Below are 18,260 nucleotides of genomic sequence, written 5' to 3' on the forward strand. Positions count from 1 at the left end.
ACCTGGATCCGCCCCACCACTCCCAGTCCTGCCCCAACCGACTGGACCCTCCCTCCCAGCCCCACCCTATCCCAACTGGACCCGCCCAGCCCTATCTTACCTGGATCCAACCCGACCCTCACGTCCCGCCCCAATCGAACTGGAACCGCCCCTCCCAGCTCCGCCCTATCCCACCCGGCCTAGCCTAGCCCTGCCCCATCCCATCCAACCTGGCTGCGCCCCCCACCCAGCCAGCCCACACAGCCCACCCAGCCCGGCAAAGCCCTGCACAGCCCCGTCCCATTAAACCGCCTTCTGATTGGGCAGATCTGCCTTGACCTTGAAACTTCCTCATTGCCCAGTTCCTCGGTTATAATTCATCTGCAGCATTTGAGCTCCGGGTTCCTTCTCCTTTGAGCCCTCCTCCGCTCCACTCCTCTCCTGGTCCTGCCCAGTGTCCCCAAAGACATCACTAGCTTTGAACGGTGCGCCTCTCACCATGGAAGAAATCAACCCATGAGAGAAAGGGCTTAAGGCTCAGAAAGGCGGTTGGAAAAGAAAAACCAACTCATTACTGCACATTAGTTTTGTATTTCTGCAAAGGACAACTTTGTCTTCAGGGACGTAATTGTGCATAAGCGTGGGATACAGGCCCTGCTACAGCATCCAACACAGAATAATTCCTTCTTGGAAAACGCCATCTTACCCACTGCATGCATACAACAGAGGTTTGAAAGTATTCAGGCGGTTTACGGCTAACCTAATAGGGTGCCCGACAGCTCTGGACAGAAATGCACAATGATGAAGCATGTTGGAATTTACAGCAAAGAAATGTCTCCTAAGTAGGCGATGTGACCTCCCTATAAACAGCCTTCGAGTTTCTGACAAATGAGAAAACACTTTCACAAGCAAAGAGACATATTTTCCACTGAAATGTTGCCCATAAAAAGAAAACATTATTTGTAGCATCTGTGGAAATACTCTGGATTGCTCTCTTTTGACCTATTAATCTGTGAACAAATATGAAAGCTTAAAATACTTTTTTTCTGAAAAACATTGATCTATAAAGGGGGTTGCTTGGAATAATTACTAAGGGCAAGATAAAAATTATTTATGGTTTACTTTCTACTAGATTTTCTCTTAGGTCTAGAAATCACTGTTAAAAACAAAACAAAACTGGCTTTAAACTGGTCCTATTGTCTTAAGAGTCAAGTGCTTGTTCTCTGGCTTTTTGTCTTCAAATTCTTGGCTATATTTTAAAGGGCTGTTAGAACCATTTGAAATCTGTCATTACCAGACACTCAGAAGTCAAAATTAGTGCTTAATACTGATTCCTGAGGCAGTTCCTAAACAGGATACTGTTTCTCTCTCCATGTTACTTACAAAGTTAACTGTGCATCAGAGTGACCCAGGGGGCTTGTTTGAACAAATGTGTATTCCTAAACATCACCCCAAAGGGGTTTCCTGTTGTTAATGAGAGCTCCCTAGACTGAAATCCACAGGGCTGATGAGAAAATGATGGAGAAAAAAAAATCAACAGTCTAAAAAGAAAGCAGAAATCCTATAACATCAGAGACAGAAAAAGTTACCTGTGAGGAAAAGAGCCAGAAGAGCTGAAACGAACCAGACTCCATGCCTTGGAGCTGCAAGGTGATGAACCACCATCTACCCACAACTCTGAAACGCCAGCATGCAGAGAGGCCGGTGCAAACCAGGGCATCATTCACAGAACAGGGCAGAAAGAAGGGTATTTGCTGTTCCACAAGACCTCCAAGTGAACCAGAATGGAGAACATGAAGTAGACTGAGGTCACTTAGGAGGAGAGAGAATGTGCATCGGGGTGAAAACCGTTGCTACGTGTTGGCACACCTATAAAAGCATCGTATGCGCCCAATTTAGCTGATGTCCATAGTCATGGTTGCATGGAACACAGGGATTCTTAGACTAGAAGGGGATTATGCCACGAAAATATGCCTTTTTGGCATAAACATTTTCTTGAGCTAGTTATTTTATCTTATTTTTTTAAATATTTATATTTAGGAGAGAAAGAGAGTGTGTGTGCACGCAATAGGGGGAGGGGCAGAGAGAGAAGGAGACATAGAATCCTAAGCAGGCTCCAGGCTCTGAGCCGTCAGCACAGAGCCCAATGTGGGGCTCAAACTCACAAACTGTGAGATCATGACCTGAACCAAAGTCGGAGGCTTAACTAACGGAGTCCCCCCAGACACCCCAAAGCATGTTATTTTTAAGAAATACATGCAAGTACTCAAGAGGATGCTTAAGGGAGAGTCTATAACCACTTTGGAGAAGTTTGGCATCATTTCCTGACGTAGAACAGTCACATACTCTATGCAACTGATCAGCAGTTACATTTCTCTGAATGTACTCATAAGAAGGTCTTATATAGGTGAAACTGGAGGTGTGTGTTAGAATATTCTAGAATGTTCATGTTCGCAGAAAACTGGAAGGAGCTCACACTGTCCATCACTAAGAAGATTAATAAATTGTGGTGTACACATCATACAGGGGATACTGTGCAATATTAACAAGCCACATACAGCAACACGCAACAATACCGAAGACCTTAGTGATGCGCTTATTAAGTGAAAAAGGTCACTCTCAGAGGATGGTATTCTTTCGTAAACTAACACATAAAGAATTGGAAGGTGTTTAGAGCAGAAGCAGAGAGATGGGAGAATGGGACACAGAATACAGATAAAGTCCTCCCCTCCACAGGCTTCAAGGATGCTCATTATATAATAAAACGCAAGTAAGCAAACAGACGAAAACAGGCTTGGTGTGGCCAATTCAACGTATTAAAAGCTCTGAGAAGTTTATAGGAAAGTAACCTGTTTAACATTGGTTAGCAGCTCAGTCAATCCAACAGGAAGATGAATGGTTTCGTGGCCCTCGGAACGGAGACCCAGAGAACAGTCCTCCATGAAACAGCCACTCAAGAAATGCCATTATAAACTAAACCCAATTCTATCACCACCCACATTTTAAAGCCTTGTGATGTCTCCCTTCAATTGGCTTGCAGGATGGCGCCTTTTCTATTTGGAATGCCTTCCAGCACCTGCCAGAAAACAGAAACTCATGCTGGATGACCTCATGGCTCCTCACGGTGACTGACACTTGTTTCTTTCTGGGTCTGGAGAAACATCTCCTCCTGTTTTCCTGCAGAGCACCCAGGGATCACTGAGGACTCCATTCAGGTGCTACGGCCTTCAGAAAGCCTTCCTTGAGCCCTGTCCCTGCCTGATGGAGACCCCCATCCGCTCGAGTACAACCCCACACGGAACATCGATGCATAGCATGTAAGCCTTGCTTGTTCATGTTTGTAGGGTTCTCTCTCAGCTCGACTGTGAGCTTTCTGAGGGTGGGACTTGTGTCTTTGTATAGGTCTGTGGAATGAGAATTAGATCCAGGAAGCCTGAACATACTTTCCATCTTGCTCCCCAGCTGGCATGTATGAGCACAAGGACCCGGTCGGCAGTGACCCTTCTGTGTTTATTTTAATCTCGGGCCGCTAAGAGATAGGACAGAGTCTCCTAAGCTCAGTGATTCACAAAGCACTAAGCTGAGCTGAATCAGGCTAAAAGACTCATTACCCACAGGCTATGGGGGAGGTAAAGATATGTGAGGGAGAGCGTAAAAGATCTGAATACATCTGGGTGCAAATGTTTTAGAGATGCCTGCTTAGTGCTGGGCACTGTCCAGGGACAGTCAAGTCAGTCTGAGCTGTGCCATTTGCCATCTGTTTTCTCCCACCGGACTGTAAGCTCCGAGGATGCTGAAGCTGAGCATGAAAAAGATCACATGTAAGTTGAACTGAGAAAGAAACAGCCATACTGATGAGTGGGGCAAAGAGTGCTCTTGGGGGTCAGAGATTAGACATATAAAGTCAGGGCAGAGTTTCGATATTCCACTTGACAAAGCCAAGTGTGAGCATGGACCAAGTGAATAAGGAAAGGGCAGCCAGAAGATGAGATGTAAGGGGCAGTCGACACCTCAAAGGTTATTCTGCCAAGGACACATTTTCCAGAGCCTGCTGGTGATCGCCAACATGCCTCCCCCACGCCATCCAGAAGCACAGATGATGTACTAGGTCCACTCCAGGGTGTACAAACAGCTTTCACTGAGCACTGGATTTCTGCTGGGAAATAGACCAATTGCTTTCCATTCACCATCTCTTTGAATTATTCCCACAAAATAACGTGCTACTATCCCCTCACAAGAACGGTACTGAATACGTAGGAAGAAGGTGTACATTGGTACAGAGAAAGAAGTAAATTATGCCGTCCTCGCGGTGAATGTTGGGAGGTTGGTAGTTAACAACACTCAGCAGGTCTCCACAGACCACATTCCAGGGTACCGTCTTGCAAACCACAGGGGGTGTAGACCCACCATTGCTGTTAGTCTTCAACTAATTTTAATATCTGATTGCCCTTCTGCAGACAGCAGAAGGGCATGGCTTTTTATAGAAAGCCAAGTTACTCTTTTTTCGAAAAGTAACTACAAATTTTGCCTAATCCAATGGTATCTGATAAGAAAGGTACTCTGACAAAGTGTGGTGGGATAAACAGTGCCCTCCCCCCAATTTCACGCCCACCCAGAAGGTCAGAATGTGACCTTGTTTGGAAATAGGGTCTTCAGAGATGTAGGTAGTTGAGATGAGATCATATGGGAGGAGGGTGGGCCCACTCCAATATGGCTGAGGCCCTTCTCGGAACTGGGAAATTTAAACACAAGGCCACTGGGAAGAAGGCTGTGGAGAGTGGAGGCAGAGAGTAGAGGGGTGCCCCTGAGCCCCAGGTCCTCTTCAGGATGGGACTAGGGGCCAGGGTGAACCTCATGATCCCTTCCCATAAGGACTGAACCCCAGCCCAGGAGATGGGGCCATGAAGTCTCCTCTACGTATTCTCAACCGTGTGTAGACGGCTGTCTTTCCATGGTCCACGCTTCGTATGCCAACTTGAAGTAGAGACCTGCCCAAGTTAATTCTGGAAAGTCTTCCAGAAGACTTCCAGCAGAATTCCCAGAAAGTTTTCCTGCTTCCTCTTATTTTGACTGCTTTTTTATTCTACTTTATTTTTGAGAGGCAGAGACCAGGGGAGGGGCAGAGAGAGAGAGAGGGAGAGAGAGAGAATTCTAGGCAGGCTTCGCCCTGTCAACATGGAGCCTGATGTGGGGCTCGAACCCATGAACTATGAGATCATGATCTGAGCCAAAACCAAGATACCAACACTTAACCAACTGAGCCACCCAGGTGCCCTTGATTTTTTAATTCAACTTAACAAATACTTAATGAAAGTAACCTTTTCTAGACACTGGCAAGAAGTCACCATGGAGGGATGTGGAAGTCTCAGTGGTGACACTCAAGGGAGCCACTGTGTTGGAAGGTAGGCTGAGATCTCCAGCCATGGTTAGAGCACAGAGAGACCCCATGGAGTGGCGGGCACACAGAGGAGAGGTGGAGGCTGAGGGTGCTGGGAGGAGGGACTTCTCAGCCAGATTTGAAAATGATCCTATTTCGCTGGGCACACCAGGGGAGTCAGGAAAGGCTCAAGTTGGATTTCTTTACACATGGAAATGTGCTGCTACATCACATCCTTCTTTATTATTTTTAATGTTTGTTTATTTTTGAGATAGTTGGGGATGGAAGGAGCAGAGAGAGGGACAAAGAATCCCAAGCAGGCTCCACAGTCAGCACAGCCTGACGTGGGGCTAGAAATTGCAAACTCTGAGATGAAGACCTGAGCTGAAACCAAGAGCAGGATGTTTAACTGACTGAGCCCCCCTACATCACGTCCTTCTGAAGCGCAGAGCCCGGGGCCCATGGGGCAGTTGAGCTGAGCCTCACAGAAGCCTGCAAGTCTAGCAGGCCGCGATGGGACATCGGTCATCATCCCACGGACAACCAGGAGCAACTCACGGGTCCCCAGCCCTTCAGGTCCCGCCCCCTGCATGGGGTGAGGAGCAAACAAGGGGTGCTCAGCTGTGCCCAAGCCACTCTCCTCAGGGCTGGAGAACTGTCTTCCACTTCCCTGGGGCCCCCTTGTGCCCCAGAACAAGCACAGTGTCCCCACAAACCTCTTGGGTTCGCAGATCCCTGTGGGGACGGGGAAGTCCCAAAGGCCTCTGAAAATAGCCCTCAGCCGGTGAGCTGATTTAGGATAAAATGGAGCCAGAAGCTTGGATCATAAACTGGTTGGTTAGAACCCAAACCAGCACATTGGGGCACCTGGGTGGCTCAGTTGGTTAAGCGACCGGCTTCGGCTCAGGTCATGATCTCACAGTTTGTGGGTTCGAGCCCCACATCGGGCTCTGTGCTGACAGCTAGCTCAGAGCCTGGAGCCTGCTTCAGATTCTGTATCTCCCCCTCTCTCTGACCCTCCCCTGTTCATGCTCTCTCTCTCTGTCTCTCAAAAATAAATAAAAAACATTAAAAAAAAAAAAAGAACCCAAACCAGCACAGACACACTCCGTGCACTTGGCTTTTCCCCTTGGGGGTGTACAAATAGCGTGTCAGACGGCTGTCAGGGAGGCTTGGTCACAAGCGAGCACCTTCCTCAGCCCCTCAGCTCTGCACGGGGCAGGCCCGGCTCCCCCACTGGCCCAGGAGGCATCCCAGTTAGAGACCTCTGGGCTACAGACTGAGCCCCCAAAGCCCAGGCTTTCTGTGCTCACAGAGCACAAAATCCTCGGTGAGCAGCACTCTTAAAGGTGATGGAAGAGAATCTCTTCAGGCTAATTGATTTTTTTTTTTTTTTGGATTGTGTTTTCATGAAAATTTGTATTCAAGAAATATTAAATAAATTTAATGTAGGCATATAATTGCATTTTCTTGACTCTTAAGATTTGAGGGGCATGAGGCTGTATTGAGAATTGTCAGCACAGTAATAAGATTTCCCAGGGCTCAGATGGTAAGCGTCAACTCTTGATTTCAGCTCAGGTCATGACCTCAGAGTTTGCGAGTTCAAGCCCTGCATCTGGCTCTGTGCTGACAGTGCAGAGCCTGCTTGGGATTCTTTCTCTCTACCCATCCCCCAACTCTCACATGCTCTCTCTCCCTCTCTCTCTCTCTCTCTCTCTCAAAATAAATAAACATTTAAAATGTAAGTAAATGAAATAAAAATAAAATTTCTATGTACCACTAAAGTCAACACAAAAGCAATGCACCTAATGTTTTTTGACAACTGGGGCCATCTGGATGGCTCAGTCGGTTAAGTGTCCGACTTCAGCTCAGGTCATGATCTCACTACTTGTGAGTTCCAGCCCCGTGTCAGGCTCTGTGCTGCCAGCTCAGAGCCTGGAGCCTGCTTCAGATTCCATGTCTCCCTCTCTCTCTGTCCTTCCCCTGCTCACACTGTCTCTATTTCTGTCTTTCTCTCTCTCTCTCTCTCCTTCAAAAATAAACATTAAAGGAGTTTAAAAAAGGAAAAAGAAAACTACCTCCAGGTCTGACTTTTAAAACCTGTTAACCAGGAGTTAGGCTAAAGGGAAAGTAAGGAAACAATGAAAATACCATGCAGCACCCCGTGGAGATCATGCACAAATGTTAGAAAATGGCAATATGCCCACATTTGAAGCAACAAAGAGAACAGTGGGGTGAGCCATGGGCCATAGTGTGCGTGCATTGTGTGTGTGCCTGCATGTGTGCATGTGTGCACATGAGTATGTGTGCACATGAGCATGCATGCACTGTGTATGCGTGCATGTGAGTGTGTGCATGTGTGTGCATGTACATGTGTGCATGGTGCACGTGTATGTGTGCACAGACTTGTAGCAAATCAGGAGGAGTATGAGCAGGGAGAAGCTGTTCCACACAGGAAATCATTCTTGTGCTAGGATTCAGACCCTGAGGCTCAGAGTCAGCACAGACAGAGCAGTCACATAACGTACAGCCCCCTGGAGGACACTTTGGGAGTGCGTGGGACATGTGTAGAACGTGTGCCAAGAGAACAGGACTGCTTTGCCCAGCAAGCCAGGGCATGCAATCATCCTGATCTCGGGGTGGGCTCCTATCGAGAGCAGTTGTGCTGCCCAAACAGGGGGCAATCACCGCCCCCCACCCCCTGGCTGTGCCCTGGCAGTCACAAGAAATGTGAACAGGAACCAGAAGCAGGAAACATTTCCATCTGTTTCTGCCTCGTACCTAACCAGATGACTACTACCAAAATACACACTGAGAGAATGTGCACCTGCACCTTCCGTTGAGTCTGGGACGAAAGAACAGAAGAGGGGCGTCGGGATCTCCTCTGGCTCACGCAGCCACCACAGGCGGGGTCCCACCTGTAACATTCTGAGAAATGGCAGCAAACACATGTCCTCCGTAAAAAGACTGATTCTTAGACATGGAAGAAAATACTAAACTATCTCTCACTCAACTCATTTAATCTCAATTACTTCCTTAGACGCCTCATGTCCTAACACAGCCACACTGGGGTTAAAGCTTCAACATAGGAATGGGGGGAAGGGGCTCAGCTGCTGGGAGGGGCCATGATCCTCGGAGTTCCATGGCCCACCTGCCAGTGAGTCGCTCTAATCTCAGCCTCTGTCGTGCGTGACCGTCCCCTTGTGGATCCCTCTGTTCACGTGGTGTTGAAGGGCAGACAAGATGCCCCTGTGGCTTACAGATTATCTTGAGCTGAAGGTAACTGAGAAGCAGATACCAGGAAAGCTCTCTGCCCTCCCCCTCATTTGCCTAAAAGCAGGACACAAATTCGTATGCGCCCCTTCCCTCCTCTCTACCAGGAGAGACAGAAGTTAATCACCAGCACCCATTCCAGGCCTTCACCGACCCAGACATATACGAGAGGAATCCGTACAACAGACATTACTAATTAGTCCTATCCGCCGTTCGTTCCTTTACATATTTGCCCACACACAACTGGCCTTGCTTAGCTCAAAGCCCTTTTCCTTCATCTTGTCATGCCTCTAAAAAATTACGGTTCTTGGGGGTACCTGGCGGGGGCAGTCGGGTGAGCGTCTGACTCCTGATTTCAGCTCAGGTCATGATCTCATGGTTCGTGGGTTCGAGCCCAGCATCAGGCTCTGCACTGACAGCACGGAGCCTGCTTGGGATTCCCTCTCTCTCCCTCTCTCTCTCATTCTCTGCTCCTCCCTTGCTCATGCTCTCTCTCTCTTAAATATAAATAAATAAACAAACAAACAAAATCCAATGTCTCTAATTCTCAGGCTCCAAATAATTTTGGAATGCATGACTTCAATGCAAAAGCACTGCTGGGAAGCAAATGTTTTCTGAAGAAAACACACACAGTGGCCACATTAGTAAAGCAGCGAAGAAGGGGTTTCCATCTCCTCAAAACAGAACCTGCAGAACACCCAGCATGGGAGGTTCTTCCCTGCCTCTGAAGGAAGGACCAAGAGATGAAGCCAGGATGGAAGAAAGGGCAAAGGGGCAGGCAGGCCAAAGCCATGACAGTGGGACACGCTCATATAACATACATGGTGTTGGATATATTCAACATACAGGGTGAAATCCGAAGTAACCAAGAAATAACTGGCAATATTCCACCTCAATAGCAACCGAAGAGCTGCCTAACAAAGCAATGAAAGTCCTGATATGGCTGTAAAAGGGATCGTGAAAACGCGGAGAAAGGAGTTCTCTCTCCGCCAAGAGCGGCATGTGGCACAGAATGCGCGCACAATAAACACTCATGATGAACGGGATCAATGACTTTATGCTCGTATGAGCTGTAAATTGGGGCACATCGATATGAATCATTTGTTAATACCTACCTTGAAAATGTGGGTGCTTGTTGCCCCCACAAACTTCCAATGGAAATGTCTGATAATAGAAACAATTAGCTGCATGAATCCAGACAAAGAACTGCTCCAGAATTGCCTGGTTTTTCTATACCGATATCTGCCCCAAAAAGAGACTGTTTAAATAAATTACGGCACCTCTATGCAACATACTGCGGCACAGCCTGAAAATGGGTGATGTGGTTTGGCCTGATTTACAACAACAGATACACAAATATGTTATGTATTGAGTAAAAAAGCAAATAATGAAGACTCTTTATAGTGGAATACCACTGTCATAAAATAACAAAAGTGCATGTGTTATGCGTGTTACCTATTAGCATGGGGAAGCCCCCCACCCCCACCGCTAGGTTTAGGGTGGATAGAGCTGGTGGGTTACCTGTGAATTTTTCTGTGATTATTTTGGCTAGCCTGCATTTTCTGCTACTTTTTTTTTCTTGATCCCATGAACCGTGAGACCGTGACCTGAGCCAAAATCAATAGTCGGACATTTAACTAACTGAGACACCCATGTGCCCCATTTTTTTTTCAAGAAACACATTTTATGGGGCATTCTATACTTTCTGTCCATTCATTTTAAACACCTGGGAAAAGAAGATGAGGACAGGCCCATAAACTAGCCAGGAGAGCCCACTTGCAGAAGGAATACTTGGGGACCTGCGTGCATTTCTCTGAACCGAACCACTGCAGGATTCTCTTTTTGAGTTGAAAACCCAGACTCTGTGGAATACAAAGACACACCGAGGAAAAAATACATAATTAACAAAAGGACACAGAAGCAAACTGAACAGTTTATTATCGATTTTGCCTTCTGCGTCTGCATTTGTTTAAACTGAACTCCAAATTACAGTGTTGTAAAAGTGACAAATATTAGCAGGTGCTAAGAGTCTAGCTAATTAAGCTCATTATTTTAGTAAAGATAAGTATTTGACAAGGGCAGAACTAATCGTGCCCTCCGGTTGCCTGCACCATGAGCAGCCTAGTTAATAAGCCCGTGCCCAGTCCCCGCCCCCTATGTGTATGAGCGCCGCCCCCTCCAGGTGTATAAGCCCCACCCCAAATGTTCGAGCTCCACTCCCCCAGGTGTGTCAGTACTGTCCCCCTCCAGGTGTGCGAGCACTGTCCCCCAGGTGTACAGGTGTGCGAGCACCAGCTCTTGGAATGCCTGGTCAGCACTTGCTAATGCTGCCTGTTATCCTGGCCACTGCAAACCCAGCTCAGGGGAGAGAAGCCACGCTCAGTTTGGGAGGAGCCAGCCAACTGAGGGTACAAGCCCCACAATGCTCAGGTCCGCAGCCTCCTGTCAAGAAAACAAAACCCCTAAAGGCTCTGAGCACATCCTATGTAAATTCATCTGGCTGCCCCACTCAGCGCTCTGAATTCCTTGGCAGCAAGCCTGGACCTCATCTAGCCTGGGGGTGCGCGTGGGCTCGCTGCCTTCCAGAGAGAAGTCAGACATTTCTCCACAGGGAGCACCGTGCAGCTCCTGGCTGCTGTCCCAGAGCAAGCCTGGAAGGCTCTGTGAGCTACAGTCATCCCCCCACCTGCGGTTCTGGAAGCAGCTGAGCCTCCAACCCATCTTCAGATCAGCAGCAGACTACCTCACAACGCCTAGGTCAATCACACTACAGCATCTTATCATTCCATGTCCTCACAAGAAGAAGGGTGGCTACAGAACAATAGATGCGTAAAGAGACAGGGGCACCTGGGTGGCTCAGTCAGTTAAGAGATCAGTCTTGATTGTGGCTCAGGTTATGATCTCACAGTTCATGGGTTTGAGCCCCGCGTTGGGCTCTGTGCTGACAGTGCTGAACCTGCTTGGGATTCTCTCTGTCTCCCTCTCTCTCTGCCCCTCCTCAACTTGTGCGTGCTTTCTCTCTCTCTCTCTCTAAAAATAAATACAAAGGGGCGCCTGGGCAGCTAAGCTGATTAAGCATCTAACATCAGGTCAGGTCATGATCTTGCGGTTCATGGGTTCGAGGCCTTAATGGGACTCTGTGCTGACAGCTCAGAGCCTGGAGCCTGCTTCAGATCCTGTGTCTCCCTCTCCCTCTGCCTTCCCCTGCTCACGCTCTGTCTTATCTCTCAAAAATAAATAAATGTTAAAAAAACTTTTTCAACTTTTTAATGTTAATTTATTTTTGAGAGAGAGAGAGAGAGACAGAGATAGAGACAGAGTGTGAGCTGGGGAAGGGGCAGAGAGAGGGAGACACAGGATTCGAAGCAGGCTCCAGGCTCTGAGCTGTTAGCACAGAGCCTGACAGGGGGTTTGAATCCACAGCTGTGAGATCATGACCTGAGCCAAAGTTGGACGCTTAACTGACTAAGCCACCTAGGCGCCCCAAAAGAAATTTTAATAAAAATAAATAAAATTTTTTAATATTTTTAAAAAATGTTAAATGTGTTTTATTTATTTTTGAGAGACAGAGAGACACAGTGAGAGCAGGGGCGGGTCAGATCTGACTGAGACAGGGAGACACAGAATCTGAAACAGGCTCCAGGCTCTGAACCAGCTGTCAGCACAGAGCCTGACATGGGGCTCAAACCCACAAACAGTGAGATCATGACCTGAGCCAAAGCCGGACGCTCAACTGACTGAGCCACCCAGGTGCCCCTAAATAAAATTTTAAAAAAGAAATTTAAAGAGACCACATTCATATAACTATTACAGTATACTGTTATCATTTTTCTACTATTGCTGATAATTAGCCTTCTCCTGTGCCTGATACACGAATTAAACTTTATTGTGGATATCTAAGTATGTACGTGTAGGAAAAAACAAGGTATTTATAGGATCTGGTACAGTCCATGACCTTGCCCTCTGAATGCAGTCCACCAAAACCATGAAACCACATGTATATCTGAGATTCTTCAGAGCTACTGATATTCATAATCCGTCCTGACATAATTTGGAAGTAAAAGTGGTGGGGGTTTCTTACCTGAAAAAGTAAGTTTCGGCTGTGTCATAATGGCCAGGTGTTAGTTTGAGGGGCGGGTAGTCAATGGCAAGAGGCCTCACCATAAACAAGCCCATGGCCAAGGCCACAAATAGGACAGGCAGCAGCAGGTCGGAGAGGGTGTTCTTCCAGGCCCGGCGGGTGTGGCGAAGTCGCTTCAGCAGGAGAGCCCCTGCCTGAGCCAGAAGCTGAGGGCTGCCAGGAGCACGCGGGGTCCCCGCTGGGGTGCCACCTGCAGAGACAGGGACATGCAGTCTGCCAGAGGCCAGCCCCACCCACCCCCCAACAATGCCCAGGTCTGCAGATCCCTCCAGAGGTCTACTATGTCCCTGGTGGCTTGTAACACAGGGGCCCCCCACTCCCATGCTCCACAGTGAGTGCAGACACTCTGGAAATGTATGCGCACAGAATGCCTTGGGATGTAACAAGGCAAGGACTGAGCTCCACTGTGGATCCCACTCCAATCCTGCTTTTGCAGGGAGCCTTGAGCTTGTTTTTGCTGGTTAACATGCAGCGTGTTCCAAGAACATGGACCCCAGCAGGAAAGCAGCGGGACTCCTGTCTTCAGGCAGGACCCTGTGCATGGGAGGCGGGCAGAGATGGCTGGCCCCCTCCACCACCTCCCTTCTCCTGCCTTACCCCTCTGTTCCCACAGCCGGGTCCTTCCAGAGGACGCCCTAGGTCACATCCAGATCAGGGTTCGGAGGCACCATCCCCCCAGCCCATGCGCCGACTCTCCCTGCCTAGTGGGGGGTGTCCCCAATGGAGAAGAGGTGTGTGCGGCTCTGAGAGTGTCTCTGCAGCTCCAAGTGAGTGTCCTTGGTCTACCAGGCTTCAGGGACCCCATCCTCCCTTCCTTCCTTCCTCTGCATCTCACTACTGGGAGACGGGCCCCCAGGGAGCAGCACTCAGAAGGCTGGGCTGGAAAGCAGGACATGAGTGCGCAAGTGTGTGCAGTGAAGGCCCTGGTCACCTTGCTAGGACCCTCTTGGTGTCATGACAACACAGACGTGGCCACAATAAACCTGTCCAGGGTAGGCCAACCGGCCTGTGTGAAGACAACAAAATTGGAGGGAAAGGGGAGGCAGACCCAAGGACCACAGCCCTAATCCACATCCGAAGGACAGACACGGCCATGCTCATGGTCTTTCTAGCAATCCCTTCTGCAATGTGCTGGAAAACTCAACAGAAAGGATTTGGGGACAAAGGTGGCCTTCTAAGAAGACAGGTATGCTAAACTGACTACACCGCCTACACATATCAAATTGAAATACAGTTAATAAAAGCACAGTGAATACATTTGAAATCTCCAAAGAAGTCATTTTTAAAGACGCACTCCCATTTTGAAAAATAAATTATTTGTGATAGAGGGGTGAGCACAGAATTATAGAGGAGCAGCAGGGGGTAAAATGTGTTCCTGAAATAACCTCTTCCTTTGTCCAATATTTGAAGAGTGCCCAGTATTCGGCAGGTACTGGCTATTTTTTGTCCTCCAAAAAGACAGCACATAGAGGTCGAGCTAAAAATGTAAAGAAATGACCCAACCTAAGGTAATCGAGTGTTGCAATGCATGTGGGCAGAGTGGAAAGGGTGGGTACCAAGCAGGTGGTCTGGACATGTTCAGGGGAAGTGAGAAAACAGTCACGGCCACGGGGATGGTCAGGGCCCATCACCGAGACAGACCTGCCTCAGGAAGTCAGTCCAGTCCACCTCCTGAGGGGGGTCAGGCCCTACTTCCTCCTGGCATGTCTCCTTCACCCTCCGAGAGAACACATCACCTCTGACGCTTCTGGTCACCAAGCATGGGGCTTCTTTCCACGCATCAAGCCCGTGTCCATGATGCCACTGGGTGGCCTACAAGAGGTCTCACTGTGGATGCTGTCTCCCGGCAGAGTGTCAGACCCTATGGGCTGAGGGCTCAGTCACACAGGACTGCCCCTCCCGCACTCTAGACACCAGCTACAAGTCCAAGTTGTCCCCTGCCCTTACGAGCCACTGACTGTAGATCAGAGGTTCCAGTGACCAAGCCTTGGGTTTGACCCACATGCTAGAGTGGTTCACAGAACCCAGGGAACAGGCCCTCGTATGGACCAGCTTACAAAGGGATATGACACAGGCTGCATATGGACAGTCACATGGAAGAGACGCGCTGGGCGAGGTGTTCCAGAAGGGACATGGTGCTCCAGTATGTCCCCAACACCTCCACACATTCACCTCCCTGAGAGCCAGCTGAACCCCTTATTATTGGGATTTTCTGGGGCTTTCATCATGAAGACATTCTCCACCATTACCTCCGTGTCCGGCCCCTCTCCCCTCTCCAGAGAAAGAGCAAGTGGAGTAAGGGCAGAGAAAGAGAGAGAGGGAGAGAGAGAATCCCAAGCAGGCTCTGTGCAGACAGCCTCGGGGCTTGATCTCATGAACCATCAGATCATGACCTGAGCCGGTATCAAGAGTTGGACGCTCAACTGATTGAGCTGCCCAGGTGCCCCCGAAGTAGCCTTTAAGTGGCATCTTCTGACAGTCCCATCTAAGCCACCTGCACTCAGCTGCCTCCCTAACTACGCACCTGCTCAAATACGTCTACTGCAGGCAATGGCTGCAAACACCTATTTACACTGGGGAAGTTTTCATCTATGCAGCCAGGTGCACAGAAAATGGAAACAGAATGTGGCTTTTCTGGGTGTTGGAGACTACTTAGTAAATACGCCTGCTGATGGAGGACAGGAGCACAGAAGATGCCCCTGTAATTGCCCACTGGTTTGCTCAGAGAGGACCAATCACAACAGTCACTTGTGGCCAGCGCGCGGGGCTGGGGGGGGGGGGTTTGAAGGGGGGTATGAGCCAAGCTCACGAATCACACGTGATTGGAATCCAGTCTGAGCCACCAAGGTGTCAGGTGACCTCTGGGAATTCTCAACCCCGCGGAACGTCATTTCCTTCAGCTGTTTTACAGAGATTTATATTTTCCTTCTAGGTAATGAGGATTCTTATTACGACACTTATGAAACTAGCGAACAGGGACAATGTCGACCGCCAGCCATTGTAAGCACTCATCAGACAAGCTCAATAAGTCTGTGGGGAAAGGCGTTTCTCATTATTAAGAAAAATAAATTCTCCCCCACCTTCCCATGTGTTAACTGAACATAAATGGGGAAATAAAGGACTAAGATAATTTATGGTCATGAATCAACCACCAATCAAATATTTATGGCTAACCTCATAAAAACATTCACATGAATAATTTAACAGACAAAATTAAAATACTGGACCAAATTGTGATGAATTGTCTTATCTGACTTATGAGTGTAATTCTATTCAAAGAATCCAGTGGTGTCCATAATTAGGCATTCCATTTACAGTGACCCTCAGTTACTTAGAAAAAATGTCCAGAGATGTCTTTGGGGGGTGGAAGGGTCAGGTGGCTTCAGTTGTTCAAACCTAGTGAGAACCTTAAAATATCAAGGTTTCAGCATGCACCTCAGAATATGATCTCATATTTCAGATCTGGAAAATTTAAAATCATTTGAATATGATTTGCTGAATCATATGTTCTTAAAGCTTTTAAAATAAACCATCACAAATGTAATGCTTTCAAGTCAATCTTTAAAAAAATGAATACCGCAAACAAATAATGGACAAATAGCAGGTATAAATATGTAGTTCATTTAAAAATCTATGGGAGCAAAAAAAGAAAATCTACAGGGCTCCTGGGTGGCTCAGTCCATTGAGTGTCCGACTTCTGCTCAGGTTACGATCTCATGGTTCGCGAGTTCAAGCCTCGTATTAGACTCTGTGCTGTCTATTTGGGATTCTCTCTCTTCCTCTCTCTCTTTGCCCTTCCCCTGATGTGCACTCTCTCAAAATAAATGGAACATTTAAAAAATAGGAAGGGCAGAATTTGCAGACCGCAATAACATAAATCACAATAAAACAAGGAATGCCCGTAAACAGGTAGATGGGTGTCAACACTGTAAATGTCCATGGGAAAGACCACCTCCACCAAACCCCAGCATCTGGACGGGGGGGAGGGGTGCGGGGGGCCAGCTCTGCCTCGCCAGAAGACCTCAGATACCTCAGACTGGCCGTGGTGGTCTCTTGGCTTCTCACCTGTAAAACAAAAGGCCTGGACAGGCTATTCCTCTATCTTTATCCTCAAACTAGCATTGTACGACTTTCGTACCACTCGTGATTGCCTCATTCATACCAATTGTGGAAGAAAATCACATAGAATGTCCTCTTGCTAAGAGAGGTAGGAGAGGAGATGGGACAGGGGGGAAGAAAATGAAGAAACAGAAAGAAGAACAAAAAGAAAAATAAGAGTAAAGGAAGATGTTTTGTGATGGTGGTATGCTTAATAATACGACACAAAACCCAAAATAATTTCTTTAGTAATAAACATGGTGAAACAAAAAGTATACAACTTTAAAACCAAACTATGTTACTTCAATCTTGGTGGAATATTCTTTCATTTTTTCTTTTTTTAAATTTTTTTAATGTTTATTTATTTTTGAGAGAGAGAGAGACAAAGTGTGAGCAGGGAAGGGGCAGAGAGAGAAGGAGACACAGAATCCGAAACAGGCTCCAGGCTCTGCGCTGTCAGCACAGAGCCCGATGCGGGGCTCAGACTCCTGAACCGTGAGATCCTGACCTGAGTCAAAGTGGGACGCTCAACCAACCGAGCCACCCAGGCACCCTGGTTGAATATTCTTTCAAAAAGAGCTTTATTAATTATGTTTAATTGTTTAACAAGCTAACAAGGAGAGGCTATATTTATCTAAACCGGTTTATGAAAATAATTTCACATTGTTTTATTCGCCTTGTATAATGCTTTCCCTGCTCATCTCTTATAACAACCACATTGCTCTTTTTCATACATGATTTCGATTTTTATTTTTATTAAGGCTTGTTTGTGGTTATTAAGTAGGTTCTACACCCAACTTGGGGCTCAAACTCATGACCCAGAGATCAAGAGTCAGTCGCACATTTCATGGACGGAGCCTGCCTGACACCCTCATACAGGATTTTTTACGTTAAAAAAAGTAAAAAGAGATCTAGGTAGAAGAGGAATTTTCTGTGTCACACCTCCAAAGCCTCCAATTGCTAAACAGGTGAGGAATCACTTTTTCTGATATTTTCTTTTAGAGAGAGTGTGCATATATATGCATGTGAGTAGGGAGGGGCGGAGAGAGGGAGAAAGGCAGAGAATCCCAAGCAGGCTCCACGCTCCGTACAGAGCCCAATGCAAGGCTTGAACTCACAACCCCAGGATAGTGACCTGAGCCACAATCAAGAGTTGGACGCCTAGCCGACTGAGCCACCCAGGCACCCCACTTTTTCTGTCCTTTAAAAAGCACTGTGCTGCCAGCTCAGACCCTGGAGCCTGCTTCCAATTCTGTGTCTCCTTCTCTCACTTCTCTTCCCCCGCTCGTGTTCTCTTTGTCTCTCAAGAATAAAGAAACATTGGGCACCTGGGTGGCTCAGCTGCTTAAACATCCAACCTTGGCTCAGGTCATGATCTCACAGTTCGTGTGT

General features: G+C 47.6%; 1 protein-coding gene across 1 annotated transcript in view; it reads right to left on the bottom strand.

Annotated features, from left to right (window-relative positions):
- ABCA13 (ATP binding cassette subfamily A member 13) overlaps positions 1–18,260 on the bottom strand; it is a 317,064-nt gene that overhangs the window by 115,523 nt on the left and 183,281 nt on the right. The window contains exon 43 of the mRNA XM_029919211.1: positions 12,711–12,960. Within this exon, the coding sequence (XP_029775071.1) occupies positions 12,711–12,960 (250 nt within the window). The remainder of the gene's footprint in view (positions 1–12,710; positions 12,961–18,260) is intronic.

This window comes from Suricata suricatta, chromosome 2 (genome assembly GCF_006229205.1).
Source record: "Suricata suricatta isolate VVHF042 chromosome 2, meerkat_22Aug2017_6uvM2_HiC, whole genome shotgun sequence".
Taxonomy (NCBI): Eukaryota; Metazoa; Chordata; class Mammalia; order Carnivora; family Herpestidae; genus Suricata; species Suricata suricatta.